The sequence below is a fragment of the Sceloporus occidentalis genome, unplaced genomic scaffold (assembly GCF_023333645.1).
Source record: "Sceloporus occidentalis isolate IW3139 unplaced genomic scaffold, rSceOcc1.0.p SCAF_83, whole genome shotgun sequence".
In the NCBI taxonomy this organism is placed as follows: domain Eukaryota; kingdom Metazoa; phylum Chordata; class Lepidosauria; order Squamata; family Phrynosomatidae; genus Sceloporus; species Sceloporus occidentalis.
In genome coordinates this window covers 3,447,300-3,469,660 of record NW_028317063.1, presented here as the reverse complement: position 1 = coordinate 3,469,660, position 22,361 = coordinate 3,447,300, and the positions used below count along the sequence as shown (strand labels likewise).

Sequence of the window (22,361 nt, the reverse complement as noted above, 5' to 3'; positions counted from 1 at the left end):
TGCTGTGTTTAATTTATTTACTGTCTACTTTTTGTCAGTACGAGTACAAGCTGGACAGGCAATTCCTGAAAGGATGCAAACTGTCTGTCACGGATGACAAGAATACAGTCCTGGCATTGAAGAATAACCTAATGAACAGCGATGTGAGTAACTTTAAGCTAAAAATTATTTTGGGGGACAATTGAAGTATTTCTCTTTCCAGTTAACTTTTGTTGTGAAACCATTAAAAAATAAATAGTTTGTGTCAAGTATTGTTAGTATTACTATCAAGAATTGTGGCAATCGGAAGAGCAGCTGCAAATAGAGCCCACAATAACCTGCATTCCAGCCCCTGGGTTCTGTACTTGGTGGCCCCTTGGACTATGAATGTTCAAGCTGCCGGGCAGCAGGTAAATATCAATTCCATCAGAGGTACAGATGTGGCCGCTGTCTTCCCAACCACCATGTATAAAGGCTGCTCCTTGTACTGAAAGGTATATGGGGAAGGTGGGACTCAAACTCTGTAGAACATGAGGGCTTTCACCTATTATCATGTTATTGTCCACGGTAACATTTTGGTTGTTTTTACAGGTGAAATATAAGAAGAAATATGAGAAAGGAACGTATCAAGGAGAATTTGGGGCTGTTCCAGATACACCTCAGATAATCCATGCCAAATCTGTCAGTGGTCTTGTATCCGAGGTGAGGCCTATTCAACACTGGGGATAATGGGGCTTGTAGTTGAGACTGGCTATTCCTGACATAAAAGTGAAATAAGAAAATTAAGACATCCCCTGTATGCTTTTCAGAATAAGTATAAGGAAGAAGTCAAGAAGCACCTGCCCCATGGCTCATTTACCACCCTTCCAGAGACACGGGACACGGTCCATGTCAAAGAGGTCACAAAGGTTGTCAGCGAGGTAAGAACAATGTACAATATGAGGAAAATGCACACAGGGAGTATCCCATAGAATTCATATTATAGAATCCAAAATAACCTTTGTTTAAGTGACGATACAAGGTTTGTGTTGGATAACAATCTGCCTTTTTTATTGTTAGAAACACTACAAAGAAAAGTTCCAGAAGGAGAAAGGCAAATCAAACTACTCGATAATGTTTGAACCACCAGATGTAAGACACGCCATGGATGTCGCCAAGGTTCAAAGCAATGTAAGTGGTTAAGCAATAAGGGAAACATTTGATTAACCATCAGAAACAATATAAGAAGTGATTGTTTATTAATATGTTACTCACTCTAAACGTTATATCCATATAATAAAAAGATACATTGGGTGACTCGAAAGAAGCGTGTAACAAAACTTTTAAGGACGTGTCTCCTTCTTCGTCTGTGTCATCTTAAAAAGGATGTGTCCTGTGTGTGTAGAATGTAAAATTCACTCTATATTCTAAAAGAGGAATTACTTAAGTAAATTTATTTTGTAATAAAAAAACAATCAAATGACTTAACAAACCCTGACCCTAAGTCACCCTTCTTTACTTATACTGTAGACTAAAAATGCTTTGAGGTGACAGAGTTTCTTTATGTTCAACTTGCTGGTCCACATTCTGCCACCATTTCATAAAGAGGGAAAGCCACCAATTGGTGAGGACTATACTCAGCTGCCCACGTTCTATGTTGCCGAATCTTAGAGGTTACAGAGGTCAAGTATGGCCAAAACATGGCTTTGAATGTAAATATAGTGAAAGCAACACTTTTATTTGAATAACTGATATTTGGACTCAGGTGCGGTTTCATTCAGTGCGTGTAAATATGTATAACTATGTATTTTTTGCATTAGGTTGCATACAAGAAACATGCCAAAGCTAATCTTAATTACACCAGCATCGCAGACAGACCCGATATCAAGAAGGCAACACAAGTGGCCAAGTTAGTCAGCAATGTGAGTATTTGTTTTGCATTTCGATCTTCCTGACGACCAGGTGGGGTTAGTAGTGCATCATTACCTAGCGTCCCAAGCCATTCTGTATAGACATGTCCATAGCTTACATACATATGTGTTTCCCTATTCAGATTCAATACAAAGCCAAAGCTCGCGAGGAACAGGGGCGAGGTATCACCACGCTCGGACGTCCAGACATTGAATTGGCTCAGGAAGTGTCCAAACTCACCAGTCAGGTAAGAACGCAGGGAATGGTCGTGTGGAGGACTATCCTATGTGAGGCGTAGTCCATAGAAAATGTCTTTATGAGACAGCAATGCTTTTAACAAATTAACATATTACTGGTGCTTATCTGTAATACAGAAAGTATAATAGATCTGTGCGCCAATGGGTAAAAAAAAATCTCTGCCTCCACGAGCACCCATCTTTCTCCACAAGCACCCATCTTTCTCCACAAGCACCCATCTCTCTCCACAATCACCCATCTTTCTCCACGAGCACCCATCTCTCTCTACAAGCACCCATCTCTCTCTACAAGCACCCATCTCTCTCTACAAGCACCCATCTCTGTCCACAAGCACCCATCTTTCTCCACAAGCATCCATCTTTCTCCACAAGCACCCATCTCTCTCCACAAGCACCCATCTCTCTCCACAAGCACCCATCTCTCTCTACAAGCACCCATCTCTCTCCACAAGCACCCACCTCTCTCCACAAGCACCCACCTCTCTCCACAAGCACCCATCTCTCTCTACAATCACCCATCTCTCTCTACAATCACCCATCTCTCTCCACAAGCACCCATCTCTCTCCAAAAGCACCCATCTCTCTCCACAAGCACCCATCTGCTTCTCATTCAGCGGTCCATCAGTGCACTGGGAATGCTGTGTTAAACCCAGTCATAACCCAATGCTTCCCAAGGTCTTAAGGAATGACCCTGTGCTCCAATATGCCAGCCACATGGAATAAGAATGGGGGAGATTTTGCCCCATGGATCTGGGGTCTCACACTGTGATGTAAAGTTTCACCAGCGTTCCAAATTTACATCAATGCACTAGTCTGTTCCTTACACATATTATGAATCTGTCACCAAATAATTACAGGTATAAGGAGGTCCATTACCTCCTAAATTGGATTTCCTACCAAGTTGAGTTTGGAAGGCTATTTAATTCATTTTAATTCATATGAAATTGCAGTTCAGTTAAAAAGAGCCAAATAAAACAGTCAAACTGGGAGCTGGATTGTTAGATTTTTTTTGGCAAACTGGAAATTGGATGAGAGGAGATGTTTCCCACTCCTCTCTTTATGGCATTCACCCAGCATACCGTCTTCTCAGAAGTACTGAGTAACCTCATTCAGCTACTTAATGTTACTTAAAATAACCAGTTAGGTCTTTAGTGAATATGCACAGACAGGTGTGAATATCCACAGGATAAAATGGAATTGAAAATCTTTCAATTTCCACTTCAAAAGATACTAAACAATGCACATGACCCATCATGACCTCATGAGAGCGGCCATGATGGGTAGGGGCAATTCTATTACCAGGTCTCTGTTTCCAGACCTTGTTTATTTTGACATCTCCCTTGTACATTTGTAGGTCGCCATTTTGAATACTAGATCACTAGTAGAACCAATCCATGTTCTTTAAGTGTTTTCTAAATCTCAAAAAAAGAAAAATACAGAAAGTACAGTGGTATTGGTGGAATTATGGGTTTCGCAGCCAATTGGGGAAGCTTGGACTACTGTGCACTGTTATTGGACTCCTGGAATGGTAGCATGATGGAGATATATGCTTGATGATACCATATACATTAATGCTGATGATTGTCTTACATCTTTTTTTTATTTTCCCCCGGGCAGGGGGAAGGGCATTACAGCCCAACATGCTATGCTAATCTGACTTTGATATTTTGCTACGCATTGTAGGCTGAGTACACCAAAGGAAAGATGTGGGGACACGGAGCAGCATCTTATGACACTCCGATCATGAGGCAGCTTAAGAAAGCCAATGAGTTGACTAGTAATGTAAGCCAAACGCGGCTAGCGGCCACAGAACAGAGATCACGTGGGGATTGCCCACGATGCATCGTTTGTATACTGTTTGTGTTTACAACGGGAATGCACAGACGGTCAGCAGACAAAAGCCTTTTTTTTCTCTTTATTGCTCTTAGTTATGTAAATAATTGATGGTGGACATATTGCCGTTGTCCGAAGCAAAATATTATTTGAAAGCTGAGATGAAATTGACAAAAAGTTTAGAATTTTCCCGTGATTTACCAACAAACATGTGGTTTTGAGATTTAATAAACGGTTAGAAGGATCTCTCATCCACAGAGTTTCTGTGGTATCATCGGAAAGTGAGGATTCACAAAATTACACTTTTTTTTTTACCAAAGTAAAATCTCTTTATCTTTGACCTGCTCTATAAATCATCCCCGCTGATGCTGGTCGATTTCTGGCGCGTTAAAAAAAAAATGAGTGTTAAAGGAAAAAAATGGCTTTTAAAATGACTTTTTCCAAATGTGTTGCAGTCTGAACCCGTGTTTAAATGAGAACTGCGTCCTGCCTGCTCAGCATGTTTATGTGTGCACACAATTTCCTTCACAATTCTATTCCAGAATATTTAAAGAACAAAACCATGTTATATAGTCGTATTTTCTATTAGTGAATATGAGCTGCCATGTATTCAGTGGGCTGATATCAGTGTCTCAAGACTTTAGTGCCTATGGGCAGTCCATAAAAAGAACGGGCCATGAATTGAAAAGAATCACTGTATTGTGGTTAGACTTGTGCCCTCCGATGCACCAGGAAAGGGAATCTTTTTGTCGGGATGTTAGATCTTCTGCAAGTTCTCCCGGGATGACGTCTCAGCGTGGGAAGCGAGAAGAATGTTGGATACGTTGAAGAAATGGTGAACCTGATGAGAATCCCTTGTTTTGCACTCAACTGACCGTTATTTACCTTCCAAATGTATTTTATGGGGTTCAGGGATCTTTAGTCGAAGGTGTGAATGTCGCACCTTCATTGGGCCAACATAGAAAAAATGTAGAGTCACGTAAGATGATAGAACCTCAGAGATCTCTTCTTCATAAGAGGGTATTATTGAATAGACCCCGTAACGTGTAAACACTCCAGAAACTTACCATTCATTCTAATGCCAGATGGGTTTTTTTGGAACAAGAAGTACATTTTAAGTTGGGTTTCATAAATTGACTCGAGGGCCTCTTGCAAGAATACCATATTGGTTATTTTTTGTTATTTGTATTGTGTCTTTTGTTGGTTTGCCCTTTTTGTTGTTTTTTTCATCATTGTGTCAGGGTCCAAGGTAATGTGAAAAGTAATTAAAGAGGATCCGTCACTTTAACAAATCTTATCAAGTCATCTGTTATGTACAGGAAAAAAAATGAGCAGATTATATTTTGTACAAACTCACTCGTCGCATACCCTAGGAGCAGACATCTTAATTTTCTATTCTCGTGATCAGCCTGATTATTCGACCCGTTTAAATTATTCCACCCCTTAGACTGAAGCTGATTCCTTTTGCTACATATCACAGCACCCTGATATTATCCAAATAAACCAAATGCCACCAGATATTATCTACTACTAACCACTAGAAAAAAATAAAACAGAACACGAGCTTTAATCGCTTAAATTAACTGAAACAAATCAAGCTAAGAGATGGAAAAGTGACGTTTTCTCTTTAATTATTTCTGACGATGTCAATGGGCTAACTCTTTTTTGTTGGGTATGGTGGATGCTCTGCGGGGACAGGGTTATCTGGATGCATTTCCCTCCCTATCAGGAATGTATATGTAATAATGTACAATAAGACGTTAAGATACTAACAAAAAGTGGAATAGGGATCCGTCATAAGCAACAGTCTATTGAAAAGATCAGCAAAACATGAATCCAAAATGGCGGGGCTTTCTACCATCATTTCAGAATTCTGTCTGATTTTATGACAATTGGCCATTTGGGAACATTCCGATCTAATTGTTCAGATAGTTCTAAGAGGTGATTGGGTTATAATTAAAAAATCTACATAACCTTTGGAAGAACACAACCCATTGATGAAATCTACCGTTCTGCTGACCTTTTCATTGGCATCTCGTCTGCCTCCTAGACGATCATTTACATTTTTCGTCTCTTCCAGCCTTCTTTTGGTGAAGATGATGGTCGTGTCTCTTGTCTTCTGCCTATTTTTACTGTGTGGTGGATCCCTGAGTTATAAGAAAAGTGTCATGTTATTTGACACAAAATGGTTTGTTTTCTCCAGGTGAAATACAAGGCGAACTTCTCCAAAGACAAAGGTAAAAAGCCCCAGTATGATCTGAAGGAGGCCAAGATATACCAGACTCTGAAGGATGCAAATACCCTCGCTAGTGAGGTACGTAAAAGAGATTTCCACGCAGTATCTTATTTGGGAAAAAAGGTAAAAGGTACACTAGGCTTCTTCAATATTCCCAAGGGTTCTTAAAGGGAAAGATTTGTATTATTTTTTATCACTTTTGTAATAAAAGCAATAAAACCATTTTTTTCTATTTTCATATCCTTTATTGCATTTAAACAGTAAATAAAGGGTTAAGTCTCTAAAAATAGTTTTAAAAGAAAAACACACTTTATTACGCCCACTCCTGCACATTCTTTACTTAAAAAGATGTGTATATGCATGAGTGTAAGGGTGCATATGAGTGAGTGGCAGAGTGTACGTATGCATGTGAGCGAGTGGCAGATTGTAGGTGGGCACAGGAGTGAGTGGCAGAGTGTAAGTGTGAATGCGAGTGAGTGGCAGAGTGTAAGTGTGCATATGAGAGAGTGGCAGAGTGTAAGTGTGCATGCAAGTGCCAAAAACAAGGTTTTAAATTTTTTACCAATATGGTCGTCTTATATTCAGGCATTTTCTTTTTCTTTTTTCTTCTTTAATTAAGATCCAAAGTTGGGGGGGGGTCATCTTATAATTGAGCAAATACAGTCATTTTGAAGCTAACTTTGCACATACGTGATTAGTGGAATATTCCCAAAAAATAAGTGCATGTTTTTTACTGGCTCTAAAAGTAATAATATATAATATATCTCCCATATGTTACCGGTATATAGGGTTATATCGTGTGTTGTTATCTGGTGATACACCGGACTCTTTGTCTTTGATTACAGGTTAAATATAAAGCAGATCTAAAGAAGATGCACAACCCCGTGACGGATATGGCTGAGTCCCTGAACATGCAGCACATCACCGGCACCAGCAAGCTAGCCAGCGATGTAAGATTCACAATCTATGTGTAATAACGTATAGCGTTAATAATTACCGCGCCGCTTCCTTCCTAGCTCCTTAATGATCCATCGCTAACTCCTCTGTAACAGCTTCCTCCTTTCACTCCAATTTGGGCATCAACTGGTAGTCACCCTTTATTAATTTACCCGCTTATATGACTCCGTAGCATACTTACTATTCCTAATATAGCTGTCTGATTAGATTAAAACCAATAATAACTAAAAATAGATATGTAGCTATTAAAACCTAAAAAAAACCATAACATTTTATTTTTTTTCCTAATTTATATAATTAACTAACCAGTTTTTAAATAATATAATAATAATTATGATATAAATATGTATATGTAAAATGACTTATTTCATTCTTTTTCAAAGAAGTCTCAGCCTTAAAATGCTTTTTTAAAATAACCTTTTTTTTTTTTTTTTTTTTTTTTACTTAAGTCGTGCTTTTTTAAAGTAACTTTTTTTTACCTAAGTCATGTTTTTTCAAAGTAACTTTTCTTTACTTAAGTCAAAAAAATATATATGAAATATGTAGATGATAAAAGCAAAGTATCAGTTGCTAAAAAAAAAAAACATTTTTAAAAGTAGAGAATATTGGTTCTTTTTTTTTTAATAAGCGTAATCACTCTTTGAACCAAATTTGGTAGCCAGAAGTAGAGAAATGATTTGTTAGGCTATGTTTGAGGCAGTTTTGACACTTCCCTTCAGTACCGGTACAAGAAGGAGTACGAGAAGAATAAAGGTCACTACCATGTGGTGCCTGATAACCTTGAACAAGTTCATGTAAAGGAGGCTACAGAACTTCAGAGCCAAGTAAGTTCGCCTTCAGCTTCCATCCCGCTGTGTGACTGCCGGCAGATAATCCACGCCGAGGTCTAACTCTGACCCTCTCAATGTCACGTGGAATTCACGTGGAAATGTTATTATCATCTATATCATTATTAGGATTTTTTGGTGTTATGCGGAGGGCAATATAACATGTTTAACCCTTTACGTGTTGACGTAAGGAACGAGAACTTTAAACCTATTTTCATGTAAAATAGTGCATGTGAATGGGTGCAGGAATTCTTTAGTCGCTGAAGGAAGCATAGTTAAGTACAGCTCTTGTGAATGGGAGAAGCGGCTTCTATGTTAGTGTGAGAATGGCAGAACATATACATTAAGCATACTTAAGTATGCCTCCTAGACGTTCACTAGGGGCAGCCAAGGGGGGGGGGGACGCGGCGGACGTCTAATTTTGGCTCCTCAAACGTAAGAATTCATTCACTGAAGTCCATGATTTTTCACAATAAAATTATAAATATATAAGAGAAGAAAATGAGTTATGTCGGCAGTATGTGTTATGTGTGCATATTAATCAATGCTTTACAGGGAAGTTTTATTTAGTGTGGTTTTCTATTAAAAACAGCTTCTTTTTTTAAGTGCACAAATGTAATCTTTACATTTCTTGGAGTAATGGGGAAAAACAGACACTGGGGGGCAATTTGTGTTTTTACTTGCAATTATATATATATAAACATGGCTTTTCTATGCAGTCATGGGGGTTAATCACTGGTAAGTATATTGTCGTGTCGGCTGCTGGAAACAGAATCCTGGTAAATAAATCTGACTTTAACCCAGTAAAATTCTTGCAATGTTCTCATTTAACTTTTAAATGTTTCCCCCCAAAAACAAACAGGTGAAATATAAAGAAAAATATGAAAAGGAAAGAGGTAAAGCAATGCTGGACTTTGAAACGCCAACATATGTAACGGCTAAGGAGTCTCAGCACATGCAAAGCGAGGTGAGTTCCAATCCAGTGATCTGAAATACCTAAGATTAATAAAAAAAAGGTTTTCCTCTAGTAAACCATTACATCATTAATAAATCTAATTAAGAATGTCCTCCTTCAGTAAACCATCATTACATCATTTTTAATGAATATGGCTGTAGATAAACAGCTTATTTACAATGTTTACGGAGCTTTGGCAAAATGCGTTGGCTCAACATGAACTCGTCTTTCCTCCGAAACCCAAGTGATGGTCTAACCTAGTAAATCAACAGCAATCTGGGCATTTTAGGCAACTTCATTGAGTGATAGAGTTATTTATCTGATATTTCAAAATAAAAAAAAAATGAACAAATATCCAGAACTGAACAACATTCTAAAGATCTCAACCATTCCCATCTGGAATATGAGCTGGACCTTTCTGTTTTGTTTGATCATCAATTTTTTGTTCATTGTAACCCATTAGTCAATGAAGTGTTTTGTTAATGGATTTAGTACTTTTTTCTTTGTGCCTGAAGACATCAAAATGTTACATTTACGTTTTGGTTGTTAATGTCATCATTTGGTTAATTTGTGTCCTAGTATTTATAAATGACCTGTCGTTTTCTCCTTCAAACTTAAATCCTTGAAGTTGATATTGTAAAAAAAAATAAATATTATACAAACTGAAATATGCTTGTATAAGAAAATAAATGTACTTTTTTTTTATGTGTCTCTACATTTCCCACAATTCATTTCGACAAGCTTAAAAACAATAACCTCGATGTAGACGAATACCCACAAATCTTTGTGTTAACGGTGTCATATTGTGTTCTTTGACACTAAATAGTGCTGAAATAATACTACATGTGCCATTTTTTCTTCCTGCCTCCAATAGAAAGAATATAAAAAGGACTTGGAAGAGTGTATTAAGGGCAGAAATCTTTCTGGTTTGGAAGTCACGCCGTCAATGTTACATGTCAGATATGCTACAAAAATAGCCAGCGAGGTAGCATCAGCTCTATTATTTCATTATTATTTAATTATTATTTTATTATTGGATTTGCTATTGGGTCGTCTCATTGTCCAGTTGTCTAGTTTATGGTAAATGTGGCAATTATATCAATTAACACATTTATATAAATCTTTGTCCTTTCTTAGTGTCTTTTCTTTATTTGTTAGACTGTTATGTCCATGTTGTAATCACATCTGTGTGTTTTCTTGCATTTAGTTGTTTTCTTCCAAAAAACACTCAAAATGTAACCCCTTAATGAGAAAGCCCGTACATGTATGGGCTCAAAATGCATTGTTTTCAATGGGGTTAGGGACCGCCCATTGTCCTTAAGGGGTTAATGTATTATATTATTTTGTGTCTAAACCTATGGATATTTCCTCAATTTAGAAAGAATACAGGAAGGATCTGGATGATACCAGAGGTAGAGGCCTCACAGTTGTGGAGGAGACTCCCGAACTTTTAAGAGCCAAGAATGCAACTCAGATCTTAAATGAGGTAAGGTCACTTTCTCAGGGGTCCTTAGGGGTCCTGACCACCAATTAACTCATTGTCGGTATCGGAAAGGGAGTAAACCCTAGACGTGCGGTATCTATATCTCAGTGCAACTTGTTTCATTTGACAGAAAGAGTATAAGAAAACTCTGGAAATGGAAATTAAAGGAAGAGGTCTGACTACCATGGCATCAGAGACGCCTGACTTCATGAGAGCAAAGAATGCTACAGATATAGCAAGTCAGGTACGCAGGATCAAAAAATCCGGCGCGTCCAGCTATGCACACAACAGTCAAGAGCGGTTGCTATCAACAAATCCCCAAATGTCTAGGCACCATTTTCCCCTCAGACCCTAGTGTCTATTGAAGAAGATTTTGGAGAACATGGAGAACATGTCTCATGTCCCATCGATACACTCCGGGAGACACCCTTCTCCTATTCTCCTCCTAAAGGCCAAAGACAACAGCACCTTTCAGTTTCCATTATCTTAGATATAACAAAAGACGAGTCAAAGACCCATTTTGTATGTATTCCATCGTTGAGCATAAATCTGCATTTATTTTTTACATTTTTTTACAGGTGAAATATAAGCAGTCTGCAGAAATGGAGAAGTCCAACTACACAACTGTTGTGGATACTCCGGAAATCATCCATGCCCAACAAGTCAGGAACCTTTCCAGCCAGGTACGAATGCACTAAAAACTAATCTTCTCGGGATGTTGTTTAAAACGAAAGTCGAAATATTTCATAAAACCAAATATCGACGCTATGTAAACACATCAAAGTGTTTCAAGAAAATCCTAATCCCTGCCTTGTGTTCCAATCTCAAGACTGAAGGTTCCATTTGCTTTAACACTAACCCCAAATGTATCTAGAACTGTAACTATAACTAGCACATTAGAACACGTCGCTCTTTTAACTACAAAACACGAAGCTAAAATTCTCGCCATCCTTACGCTTTTATCCTCAGATTTTGTTCTAAACATCTGCACAAAGGCAATAGGATGTCTATTAACAAATCCTACAAAAGGATACGAAAGGGAATGAATACAATCAAATATTATTATTACATCATATGCTTTATTCTTAAATTCATTAATAATTATTCTTAATGAGTGTTTATCGCAACAGAAAAAATACAAAGAGGAAGCAGAAAGGACAATGTCTTACTACGTACCAGTATATGACACCCCCGAGATGCACAGGGTCCGCGAGAACCAGAAGAACTTTAGTACTGTAAGTCAAAAATATGATTTCCTTGTTTGTTTTAAAATGCTACAAAAAACGTGTAAATTCAGAAATTATCTGTTGGTTTTCGTAAGTTTGACAGAACCATATTTATTTTTATTAAAAACAAAATCCAACATGACAATAGAACCTACTATTGTCTTTACAGGCAAGATAAGAATCATCATCCATTTTCAGCTCTAATATGATTTTATTAGAACATTCTCTTTGTCAGCATATGCTTAAGGCATATGTGGAATTCTGTTCCATTGAATTGTTCCCATGTAATTGTGCTGTTGTCACTTATTATATATATACAAAGTATTTTCCTCCTGTGGGAATACTTTAGTAAATGTATGTTGTAAAAGTCTGTATACATCAGTGTTTATTCGATTTTGATCCTGTTCATTCTACAAAAAAAATAACAAATAATAATAATAATAATAATAATAGTGACCTGGAGATCGCTAATTATTTCCGTTATTCAAGGTGCACACTAAAAAAAAATGTTTTTCTTCCATGGATCTTAATACCATTTTCTAATTTTCTCTTGTAGCTCCAATACCAGGGCGACCATAAAAACAGTAAAGGAAAAGTTACAGTGGTAAAAGACACGCCAGAAATACTGCGTGTTAAGGAAAATCAAAAGAATTTCAGCTCGGTACATCATTTAAATTATTATTTATTTATTTTTTTAAACCTAAATAATCCCATAACTGAAATATTCTAACTTTAGTTATACATCCAGCGAGCTAACCTTAACAGCCACTTATTCCAAAAGCTGCTTCTTCTTACGCTAATACAAGGAGCCCCTGTTTACTCCGGGGATGGAACGTTTCGGCCTCGCAGAATCCTGTTACACTTTTTTTGTAATGTCTGATCAAAATTGTGAGTCCTCCTGTTTGTGCGTCGTCAGTGTGTAGACCACTGCATGGGGGGGGGGGAACGCTGGTAACGTTGTCTCGTGGTTCCGCCATTGTTGTTGTGCTTTTAATGGTCGGGGGCTTTGACCTGTTGGATTCCAGGACCAAAGCCGTGCGTCGCACACCATCCCTGTTCTAAGTTCTACACAAGAAACATCGTTTCTCATTCATTAACTTTTCACCTTGATTTCAAATGTTAAGATTTTGTACAAGGAAGAAGTTGGAACAGGAACACCCATTGGGCACACTCCTGAAATGGAAAGAATTAAGAGAACTCAAGATGCCATTAGCACGGTACAAGAAAATAAGCTTTAGCTTCTCTAATAACCCCCCCTAAACTAACCTAACCACGGCTTGCCAAAAAAATGAAATAAAAATATATTAACTATCCATTTTAGCAGAACAAAAATCAAAGTATTAATCTTTAACCCAAACGGATATAATGCTTTTATGCTAAATTATTCTGAATGGCAACAAAGTAAGGTTTTTTCACACGCTAATATTATAACGTCATTCTAACTGTTTTGATGGATATATTGATATCTAAATGCCCACAGAAAAAAGGACCTATGATTGTGAGTCAAAAAAGGCTATTAACTATTCAGCTAAATAAATACAAATAACACATTAGCATGCAGTTTACAAAATCTATATTTTTTAATAATAAAAGCAGATTTATAAGAATCAGCTGGTAGGAAGATTATATTGGTTTAGATGAAATATAGGTATATTTACCATTTAATGTTAGTTTGCTTCCCATTATATAACTAGAGCGGATACCTTTTAAAGCGACATAATCTTCGAGATCTTTGAGGTCTCTTCTTCACCGCACTGAGACCTCTGATGTCCCAAAAAGCATATGTAACATTGCAGATTTTTCTATGTTTGTCCCATAAAAGGTATCAACCTCAACACTTTCTCTTGGGATAAAATGACTACATCCATTGCCCCCCCCCCCATTCTATAACTGCATTCTATTTAATGGCACGACACTCATTGGTTGGGATTCTGTTTAATTTGTGAATTGTTGTTGGTACCCCGGGAACAATTCGTGGTATTTTCGTATAATCGGTGTCCATATTATATCATACATGCAGTCATGTATGGGAATGTCTAATGTGCTTAATGTGCATCGTTTTCTGTTTTCCCGTTGTTTGTGATCTTGTAGATTAAGTACAAGGAAATTATTGGAAAAGGAACTCCGATTTCTGACCTTCCTGAAGTGAAACGAGTAAAGGAGACTCAGAAGAACATCAGCTCGGTAGTGGCTGATATTTTCTTTCATTATCTGTGTTCATAAGTGTTCCTTCTTCCCTTTACTAAACAGACCTCTTCTGTCTAACATCAATGTACCTCTTACCAAGCTTGGGTGCCGGGGGGGTCGATGCGTTGTTGTGAGGTTATGGTTTACGTCTCGACGATTTAGGTTGTAGACCAATGGTTTCCAACTTCAGTCATGGAGGGCCGCAAACCAGCCACAATGGTCATCCCTGCTTTAGCACAGGCATCTAAAAAAATGGTTAAATGTGTTAAATTACTTGTTTTTCAGCGAGAACACACCACATTCCTGGCCTGTTTGTGGCCCTCCAGTTAAAAAAACACTGCCCTGGAGCGTAGATTTAGGTCTAAACCCATTTCTAATGGGGCAATTTGTATTCCTGTTGGGACATGAGATGTCACATCAGATTTCTTATCCTTTTAATCCCTGTAGACGGTGCTTTCAGTAATTTCCAGGCTACTTTGGAGCAAATTGGTTCAGGTGAACCAATACATGGAATTTTAAAAGAATTACAGAACTAACAGGGTCAACTACATATTTTTACCATATTTTTATTCTTCTATCATGCTTGTTTCTTATTTCCTATATGCATTTCTAACAACTGGCACGGTGCATTCATTACACCGATATTATATTGTCTGTGTGCGAATGAAAGAGAAGATTAATGGGCGTGTGAATGAACGATACATGAACCTTTCCTAGAAGTACATTTTGCATTTGGAATTAGTCCACAAAAGAAATCATTGGACCTTTATATAGATTAAGGAAGAGTATGTAATCCATATGACATATTAGAAACGCACCGGTCACTTTTTTAGTGGTCCTGAAATATTGTTGCTGCTGCTTACGTATTGAGGTTCTCCTAATTATCGGCAGATTGCGGCTGATCTGGCATATGTTGGTGAGATGGGAGGATAGCTTCTTAATCCTTAACATATGGTACATTGTGGTGATAAATCTTTGCAGTTAAATTAATCCAATTGTGCTGGGTAATTTCTATAAAATTAATATAAAAATCTAATTATATATATAATTTTATAAGAAAAAATATAAGAATTTTATATAAAAAGTATTTTTTTCTGTAATAGTTAAAAATAAAAAAAAAATGCCAATAGTACAGAAAGATTTTCTTAATCTTAATTTCTTAATCTTTTTTTTTTATTAAATTCTGTAATAGGATGTCTTCCAAGATAAAAAGTTCTGTGTGTTGGAGTATTGATTGCTAGACATGGTCACTGGTGCTATTTTCCCCATACTTTTGTGTCTTTAGGTTATGTACAAAGAAAACTTGGGGCAAGGAACCCCCACACCTGTGACTCCAGAGATGGAGAGGGTCAAACGCAACCAAGAGAACATTAGCATGGTATTTCCATATATGCCACAGAGTGTCTAAGAGCAGCTAACAACAATGGCTTCTGAAACATTATAACAATAATCAGTCCGTAGATGGTAGAGATAACCTTAACCAATACGTTCTCGGGATTGGCCCTTTGTGTGGATACATCCATGGTTCTTCTCCCAATCATGGGAGTTCATTCACGCTCGGAATTTTGAACTTTGCCGATCTCTGGTTGTCTCTGTGCCGATTCCTTCTGCATTCTTACCAGAGCATTGGACGAGCCACCAAGATGACCACCAAGATGAGTCACTGAATGTTCTGAGGGCCAACCTTGAGAACCCATGCTTTAACCGTTAACATTTTGTAAAGTAAACAAAACTCATAAAATTAAACTAGAGAACAATAATACAATTAACAATAAGATAATATTAATAATAGTAATAATTAAATTAACATAGGTGTACCTTACAAATAAAACTGTTATAATACTTTACTAAACTTCTTAAAAACCAGATGCTTAGAAAATAAACAATGCGATATGTTTTACTCTGTTCTGCTATGTTTAATGAATTCAGATTTCTCAAATACTTACAAGATGCACCCAAATTCTGCCTTTTGGCACATTTATTTTGTTAGTTCTCATAACAGATTGTTTTTCAAGATGCTTTGAGGAACTGTCTGGTACCGTCAGGTATTGTACAAAAATGTGAGGACTGCTACAACAGTCCATGCGTCCCAAGAGCTGGAGAGAGCCAAACGCAACCAGAATAGCATTATCTCCATTTTTATGATCAACAAAAAGGACGTTCTAACCTATAGTTTTGCAGTAAATTTGTTAAAACAGCTTTTTAGTTATCTAAATAATGTTAAATGCAATTTGCCAGAAAAAGAGGGAAAAAACTTCTCTTGGACGTATCTTTTTATAGTCGTTTCGAATATCAGGATGGGAAGCTGGAAGGTTCCAGCGGCATTATCAGGAATCCTTACATTCTGGTAGCTTTCTGCTGTGACCTCCGTAAAGAACATCATTTGCACTTTTCTGACCAGCTGTAGTTTTATCTCCATACCTAGGAGCTCTGTGGGTTTGACCCAGAGTCTCCGGGTGAGCCTCGGCTTCCCCTGCTCTCGGGGTCAATTTCTTCTTTTTCTGGGAAGGGATGCAGTGCTCCATCACTCCTACTCCCCACCCACATCCCTCCCACTCTCCACCCATGTCCCTCCCACTCTCCACCCACATCCCTCCCACTCTCCACCCACTTCCCTCCCACTCCCCACCCATCTGTACATGAAGCCCCTCCCCCAGGCGAAGGAGAGCTCCGGGTAGTTACCTCTAGAGACACACAACATATGCAGATAATACCTAAAAGACTTCCACACTGTAGACACATAGAGAATGACATCAAACGCACCCAGCCTTGTGTTCTGATCAATCAAAACTGATACCAAGAATTAAGAGATCTCTGTTTGTATTACTTTGGATCCTCAGGTGTTATACAAAGAGGATTCTGGAGTGGGGACTCCCACCCCAGTCACTCCAGAGATGGAAAGAGTTAAACGCAACCAAGAAAACATTAGCTCGGTATTTTATATTTCTAGAAAATTTACTTTCTGATTGAATATCTCATTTTACCTTTAATAAAAGTACTTTACATTAAACAACGCTCCTTTATCACGGCTAACACTGCTTTTGCTTCAATCCATTTTTTCCATGCCGGTTTCGGTCACACGCGACCATTTCCCATCGATTATTTTTGCATTTTCCACCATTATTCTCCCTCCACCTGAAGACACTAAGAGTTCCGTCCATCCTTCCTTCTCCTTTCCCTCGCTAGAACACAATTATGGACATTCTTAATATCGCTGCTCCTCATGCCGACGCACCTACTCCTGAGTTTGACCCGTGTTGTGTTTTTTCATATCTTAGAATAAAAAAAAAAAATTCACTTTGTTTATTTTTTTTTTTTTTTACTACTAATATGTGCAAGATAATAATCCCTTCATCAGCAGATCATTAATAAAAAGTTCTTACTTTCCCGTGCATAATGATCACTTTGTAACCTATAGGTTTTATACAAAGAAAACTTGGGGAAAGGAACCCCGACACCTGTCACTCCAGAGATGGAGAGGGTCAAACGCAACCAAGAGAACATTAGCATGGTACCTTCAACAAACATGGTTACCTCCAAATAATTGTGTCACCCTTCCCACTGTCATAAAAAAAACTTGTTTCAATCCCTTCCATAAAACAATCAAAGCCTTTTAACTTTTTAACCTGCATCCATTGTTTTTTTATAGGTTTTCCTTATATTTAGTATTTTACAATACAATGATATTACCGTATATAGAAATATATTCTATTAACCAGTTAGCTACCAGGGTGTGACCAATTGCCACTGGTCTCTAAAAAAATAAATAATAATAATAAATAAATAAATATATATATATATATATATATATATATATATATATATATATTATAATATTTTACTGATTTTTTTGCATTCCTCCTTCAGGTTGACACTAACGCTAAAAATGTTTAAAACCAGAATACCCGACACCTCTGTAACCGTGTTTATCTCACCTCTTCCTTTGTGCAGTGTTGGGTGACGTTAAAAAAATTTAACCCTCCGCCTGTGGTTTTTAATCATACATTTTTTTTAGTGATATCTGGATGCTTCTTTACACACTGTAGGTTTCGTACAAAGAAAATATGGGAAAAGCCACTCCAACACCGGTCACTCCAGAAATGGAGCGAGTAAAGCGGAACCAAGAAAATATTAGCTCGGTATTTTTCAACCACCAAGAAAAAAAAATCATCTTACTGCCTTTAATAACACAACTTGTGCAGTGATTTTTTTTTTCTTATTATTTTAACTAAATCACCGTTTATATTTAATAACAGTCTTTTAAAAAATGTTAAAACCCTGACTACATACTAAAATATTACATTCTACCTCTAGGAACTTTTCCCCCCTATTAATTCCCCATATTTTTAATCATATTGACTTCTACCTTTTAAATGATTTATTCTAATCATGAATTAAACTTTTCTAACTTTTTTTATTGTGGATAAAAGAACTTTACCGACTAAACAATGATACAGATTGTAATGATTTACGATATATATATAAGGTATGTTTTTATTCCATTTATATTATAAGGTACGACGTTACTGTCAAGGTACAGTCTTTATTATATTCATATTATAACAGTAATTAAAGGTACAAATGTACATTCACGTCACCTTTCCTTTTAGGCTACCGTTAATATTATTAAAGAATTGAGGACATTAAATTGAGGGCATTACATAAAAAAATGAATGATTTTTTGACGAGTTTAATAGTCGGTGATAGACTTGCTTTAATTCCGTCATTCTGTAAGCTGGCCGTATATTTCAGTTTTGGATGCAAAGTCAGGTTTTACACAAGGAAGATGTTTAATCATGAAAGGACGATGGTAACATCACCTTATTGTAAACATTTTAGGTAAATCAGGTAAGAACGTGCTACCAAAGCTTATTTTTTTGGATAACGCAGGTATGAAATGTCTTAGAAAGCAGCAGTGAGCGATCAGAGCGGCTGGATGTGGATATGTATGCTTTGTTGCTGTTTTTGCATTACTACCACTTGTGATGACTTAACGATCCCTAAACCGTGCAGAGGTTGTAAAGTCTGCATCTATGACATCATTCTAACTAACTTTCCCTGGATCCATCAGGTCTTATACTCTGACAGCTTCCGGAAGCAGATTCAGGGTAGGGCGGCCTTCGTTCTGGACACACCTGAGATGAGACGTGTTCGGGAGACTCAGCGCCACATTTCATCGGTAATAATTTACTTTTTCCTGGTTTTTTTTTAGGCTTTTAGTATGTTTTTTTTTGTTTTTTTTAGTGTAACAGAAACAAGAGACCTGCGAGGTTTACGTTTTATCTTTATGGGGTGGGAATGAGACAGAATGTTCCAAGGTTTTTGAGCAAAACGAAGGAATTGGATTAAATAAAGATTTAGCTATTTAGCGTCTTCATTGTTAAGGACAGACAGGAGTAAAAAAATAAAAAAAATAAAAAAAAGACCATAAACCAAAACAGCTTAAAACTAGGTTCTTAGCTCTGTGATAAATTTTGATCTGTGTGTTTGTAGGTGAAATACCATGAAGACTTCGAGAAACAGAAAGGCAGCTTCACCCCAGTGGTTTCCGACCCCATAACAGAACGCGTCAAGAAGAACATGATAGACTTCAGTGACATCAACTACCGTGGAATTCAGAGGAAGGTTGTGGAAATGGAACGAAAAAGAAGTGATCAGGATCAAGACGCCACGGGTATATTAGAAGCATCTGGTATCCATTGCTCAGTATAGATATTGAGTAGGTTTTAGGCTCTCTATAGGACCTGTTAGCTATAATAGGTTTAGGGGCGATCTTCAGTAATTTTCCATTACCTAAAATAATACCAATCCCGATAATGGCCAGTCAGCCCCCAAGAATTAGCCCTACCATTCTTAATGCAAGACAGAAATGGTAGAGGGGTAAAATAGAGGGGTACATTGGCAACCATCCTAACATTGCATCTGGTGAATACTTGGGTAAATAATAATCAGACAGCCTTGGTGAAGGGATAGCATAAAGTACTGGGTTAAGGCGTTCTATAATGTGATTGTACCAGCTTTGAGGTCTAATACAAGTAGAAGAGCCTTTTCCTATGAACGTGTCAAACGTGAGCAACCTTTAGAACGTTGACAAACTAGCGGCCAAAAAGTTGCAATTCTATAGGAAACACCGTATGTACAGTGCATCGGAGTAAATATAGACAATATACTCAGATGTGGAATATAGTTACGTCTTCTGCAACACAGAACGGTCTTCACCATTTAAATACAAAAAAAAGCATTTGGCCGAGAAGTGCAGAACAATAATATTTTGTTAAATGTAGACCTCCGTGTGTGGCGTACCAATCCTGGCTCCGTTTTCGACTACGATCCAGCAGAAGACAACATTCAGTCACGAAGCTTGCACATGCTGTCTGGTAGGTTCAATCATAATGTTATTTTGGAATATACTTTACACGAGCCAGGGAATCCTCACCTGTTTTTATTCTGGCTTTACCCATTTATGTCAAATGTATCCTATCGTATTATCTGATATGAGAGAATCCTTTGTGTTTAGAGTTAAGGAGTTATTTATTTTTATGGGTTATAATAGTTAACACAGGCTGTGTGGCACTGAGTTATATCTGATTCTGCTTCCCTGGTTTGGAAACCTTTATTCTTTTTTTAGCTCTGTGCACAATGTCAGGCAGCTGTTGCTAAAGCAAGCAAGACGCTGGCAGGTATTCAAAGGCGAATAGGTTTAAGAGATAAGAACATCGTTCTGCCTCTTTATAAGTCAATGGTCAGACCACATCTAGAACCTGTAAGGCAGTTTTGGGCTCAGTACCAAAAAAAAGGACATATTCAGAGAATGGTTACAAAAAGGATTAAAGGGATGGAAAAGTTCAGCTATGAGAAAAGACTGTCCAAACTAGGATTGTTTTCTCTGGAGAAAATACATTTTTGTGGGGATATGATCAAAGGCTCAAGGTCAATAAAGAGATATTTTTGGGGATCTCTTCATAAATCCTACCTTCCAGCCACCCCATGGGCAGCCTTTTAGATTGGAAGAAAGGAGATTTCCGTCTTAAACATAGCATGTTAGTAAATTGTGGAATAGACCACCATCTAAAGTTGTTTGGCCAATTCAATCATTATATTCAAAAACTCCTAAGAATGAGCTTTAAGACGGTCCTTTTATATTCCGGACCTTTATTCGATTGATCATCTAACCCTTTTGCTACCAGAACTTCAAAAAACACACCCCTGTCTGAAAAAGAGTAAGTGGAGGCAAAATTGCTCCTAGGGTGTGCTATTTACCCTCATCCTTAGTCTCCCCACCCGGCCATACCTGCGTTAAGTTTGTTAGCATTATTCCTTTCCTGATACCTGTACGAATTAACACTGCATGGTACCGCGGTCAGCAGCCATCGGAAATAATTTATCGTTACGTGAATTAACGGCTATAAATGTTCTCTCGTCGCAGTACAAGCCCGGCGCAGCCGTGAGCACTCCCGCTCCGCCAGCGCTCTGAGTCTGAGCGCAGGCGATGAGAAATCAGAAGTGTCCGAAGCGGCTGATCACCATCATTCCTATTACAGCAACGGAGGCCTGTTCACTTCAACTACAGTAACAGGTAAAAGGACAGGGCAGCGCTGAGCCAGCTTTGTTTAAATCGTAACGATGCGCAATACTCATTATTATTGTCCCATAATCATTATAGGCCACAAGGAGAGTTCTCATATGCTGATCTACCAGGGTAAGTCCCGTAGCCGAGCAGTACGATGTAGACTAGCAAGCTTTGCACTCCTTGTGGCAGCGAGTGACCGCATATACATCGAACGCCGCACGTGGCTTTTATTTTAGGAAACTTTCATTTTTATTTTGCAGGCTTTAAACAAGCAAAAACTACTGAACTTCCCCAACAAAGGTCATCATCTGTACTTACTCAGCAAACCAACGTATCATCTGTCCCATCTCACCCATCCACTGCTGGGGTAAGTATAAAATAATTTTTTTTTTTTTTTTTATTGTCCAAGCGGAGAGCTTTCAAATCTATTTTTTTAAGAAAAAAAATCAAACAATTTGGATTAGAAAAATTCCGGAAAAAATTTAAATTTCTGCGTGCCGATTTGTTTCTTTAATAGAATAAAACACAAAACTGTAAGATGTTGCTTTGTTTCCGCAGAAAAGCTTCAGAGCCATGTACGACTACAGAGCAGCAGACAACGACGAAGTGTCCTTCAGGGACGGCGACACTATAGTAAACGTTCAGACCATCGACGAAGGCTGGATGTACGGAACCGTCCAGAGAACCGGAAAAACCGGCATGCTGCCCGCCAACTACGTGGAAGCCGTTTAGGCAAACTGCATGTAACCAAAGCGACAGAAACAACAGAAATGGCAATGCACTCATACCACCAAAGACCCGCATTAGCGGCCGGTTTTTTTTTTTCTGTTTAACGTCTGAATAAAAAAAAATAAAACCATCTCCATCATATAATTTGACACCAAAATGTGTTGTAGCCGGACTGACGTTTACCACTTTCGAAAAACGCTTGGTCTCATTTAGCATATTATCTGGATGATCA

At 37.8% G+C, this 22,361-nt stretch overlaps 1 protein-coding gene across 1 annotated transcript in view; it reads left to right on the top strand.

The window, feature by feature from the left end:
* The window catches only part of LOC149285194 (nebulin-like), an 85,451-nt gene extending 63,237 nt beyond the window's left edge, over positions 1-22,214 (top strand). Inside the window, exons 115-143 of the mRNA XM_089495736.1 lie at positions 39-143; positions 571-681; positions 789-899; positions 1,039-1,149; positions 1,779-1,880; positions 2,012-2,116; positions 3,810-3,908; positions 6,163-6,273; positions 7,041-7,145; positions 7,872-7,976; positions 8,842-8,946; positions 9,809-9,919; positions 10,313-10,420; positions 10,548-10,661; positions 10,996-11,100; positions 11,548-11,652; positions 12,200-12,304; positions 12,768-12,860; positions 13,735-13,827; positions 15,116-15,208; positions 16,671-16,763; positions 17,249-17,341; positions 17,877-17,969; positions 18,902-19,009; positions 19,324-19,504; positions 20,115-20,207; positions 21,257-21,406; positions 21,661-21,767; positions 21,959-22,214. Coding sequence (XP_089351862.1) covers positions 39-143; positions 571-681; positions 789-899; positions 1,039-1,149; positions 1,779-1,880; positions 2,012-2,116; positions 3,810-3,908; positions 6,163-6,273; positions 7,041-7,145; positions 7,872-7,976; positions 8,842-8,946; positions 9,809-9,919; positions 10,313-10,420; positions 10,548-10,661; positions 10,996-11,100; positions 11,548-11,652; positions 12,200-12,304; positions 12,768-12,860; positions 13,735-13,827; positions 15,116-15,208; positions 16,671-16,763; positions 17,249-17,341; positions 17,877-17,969; positions 18,902-19,009; positions 19,324-19,504; positions 20,115-20,207; positions 21,257-21,406; positions 21,661-21,767; positions 21,959-22,132 — 3,189 coding nt within the window. The 3' untranslated portion in view covers positions 22,133-22,214. The remainder of the gene's footprint in view (positions 1-38; positions 144-570; positions 682-788; positions 900-1,038; positions 1,150-1,778; positions 1,881-2,011; positions 2,117-3,809; positions 3,909-6,162; positions 6,274-7,040; positions 7,146-7,871; positions 7,977-8,841; positions 8,947-9,808; positions 9,920-10,312; positions 10,421-10,547; positions 10,662-10,995; positions 11,101-11,547; positions 11,653-12,199; positions 12,305-12,767; positions 12,861-13,734; positions 13,828-15,115; positions 15,209-16,670; positions 16,764-17,248; positions 17,342-17,876; positions 17,970-18,901; positions 19,010-19,323; positions 19,505-20,114; positions 20,208-21,256; positions 21,407-21,660; positions 21,768-21,958) is intronic.
* The last annotated feature ends 147 nt before the right edge of the window (positions 22,215-22,361 follow it).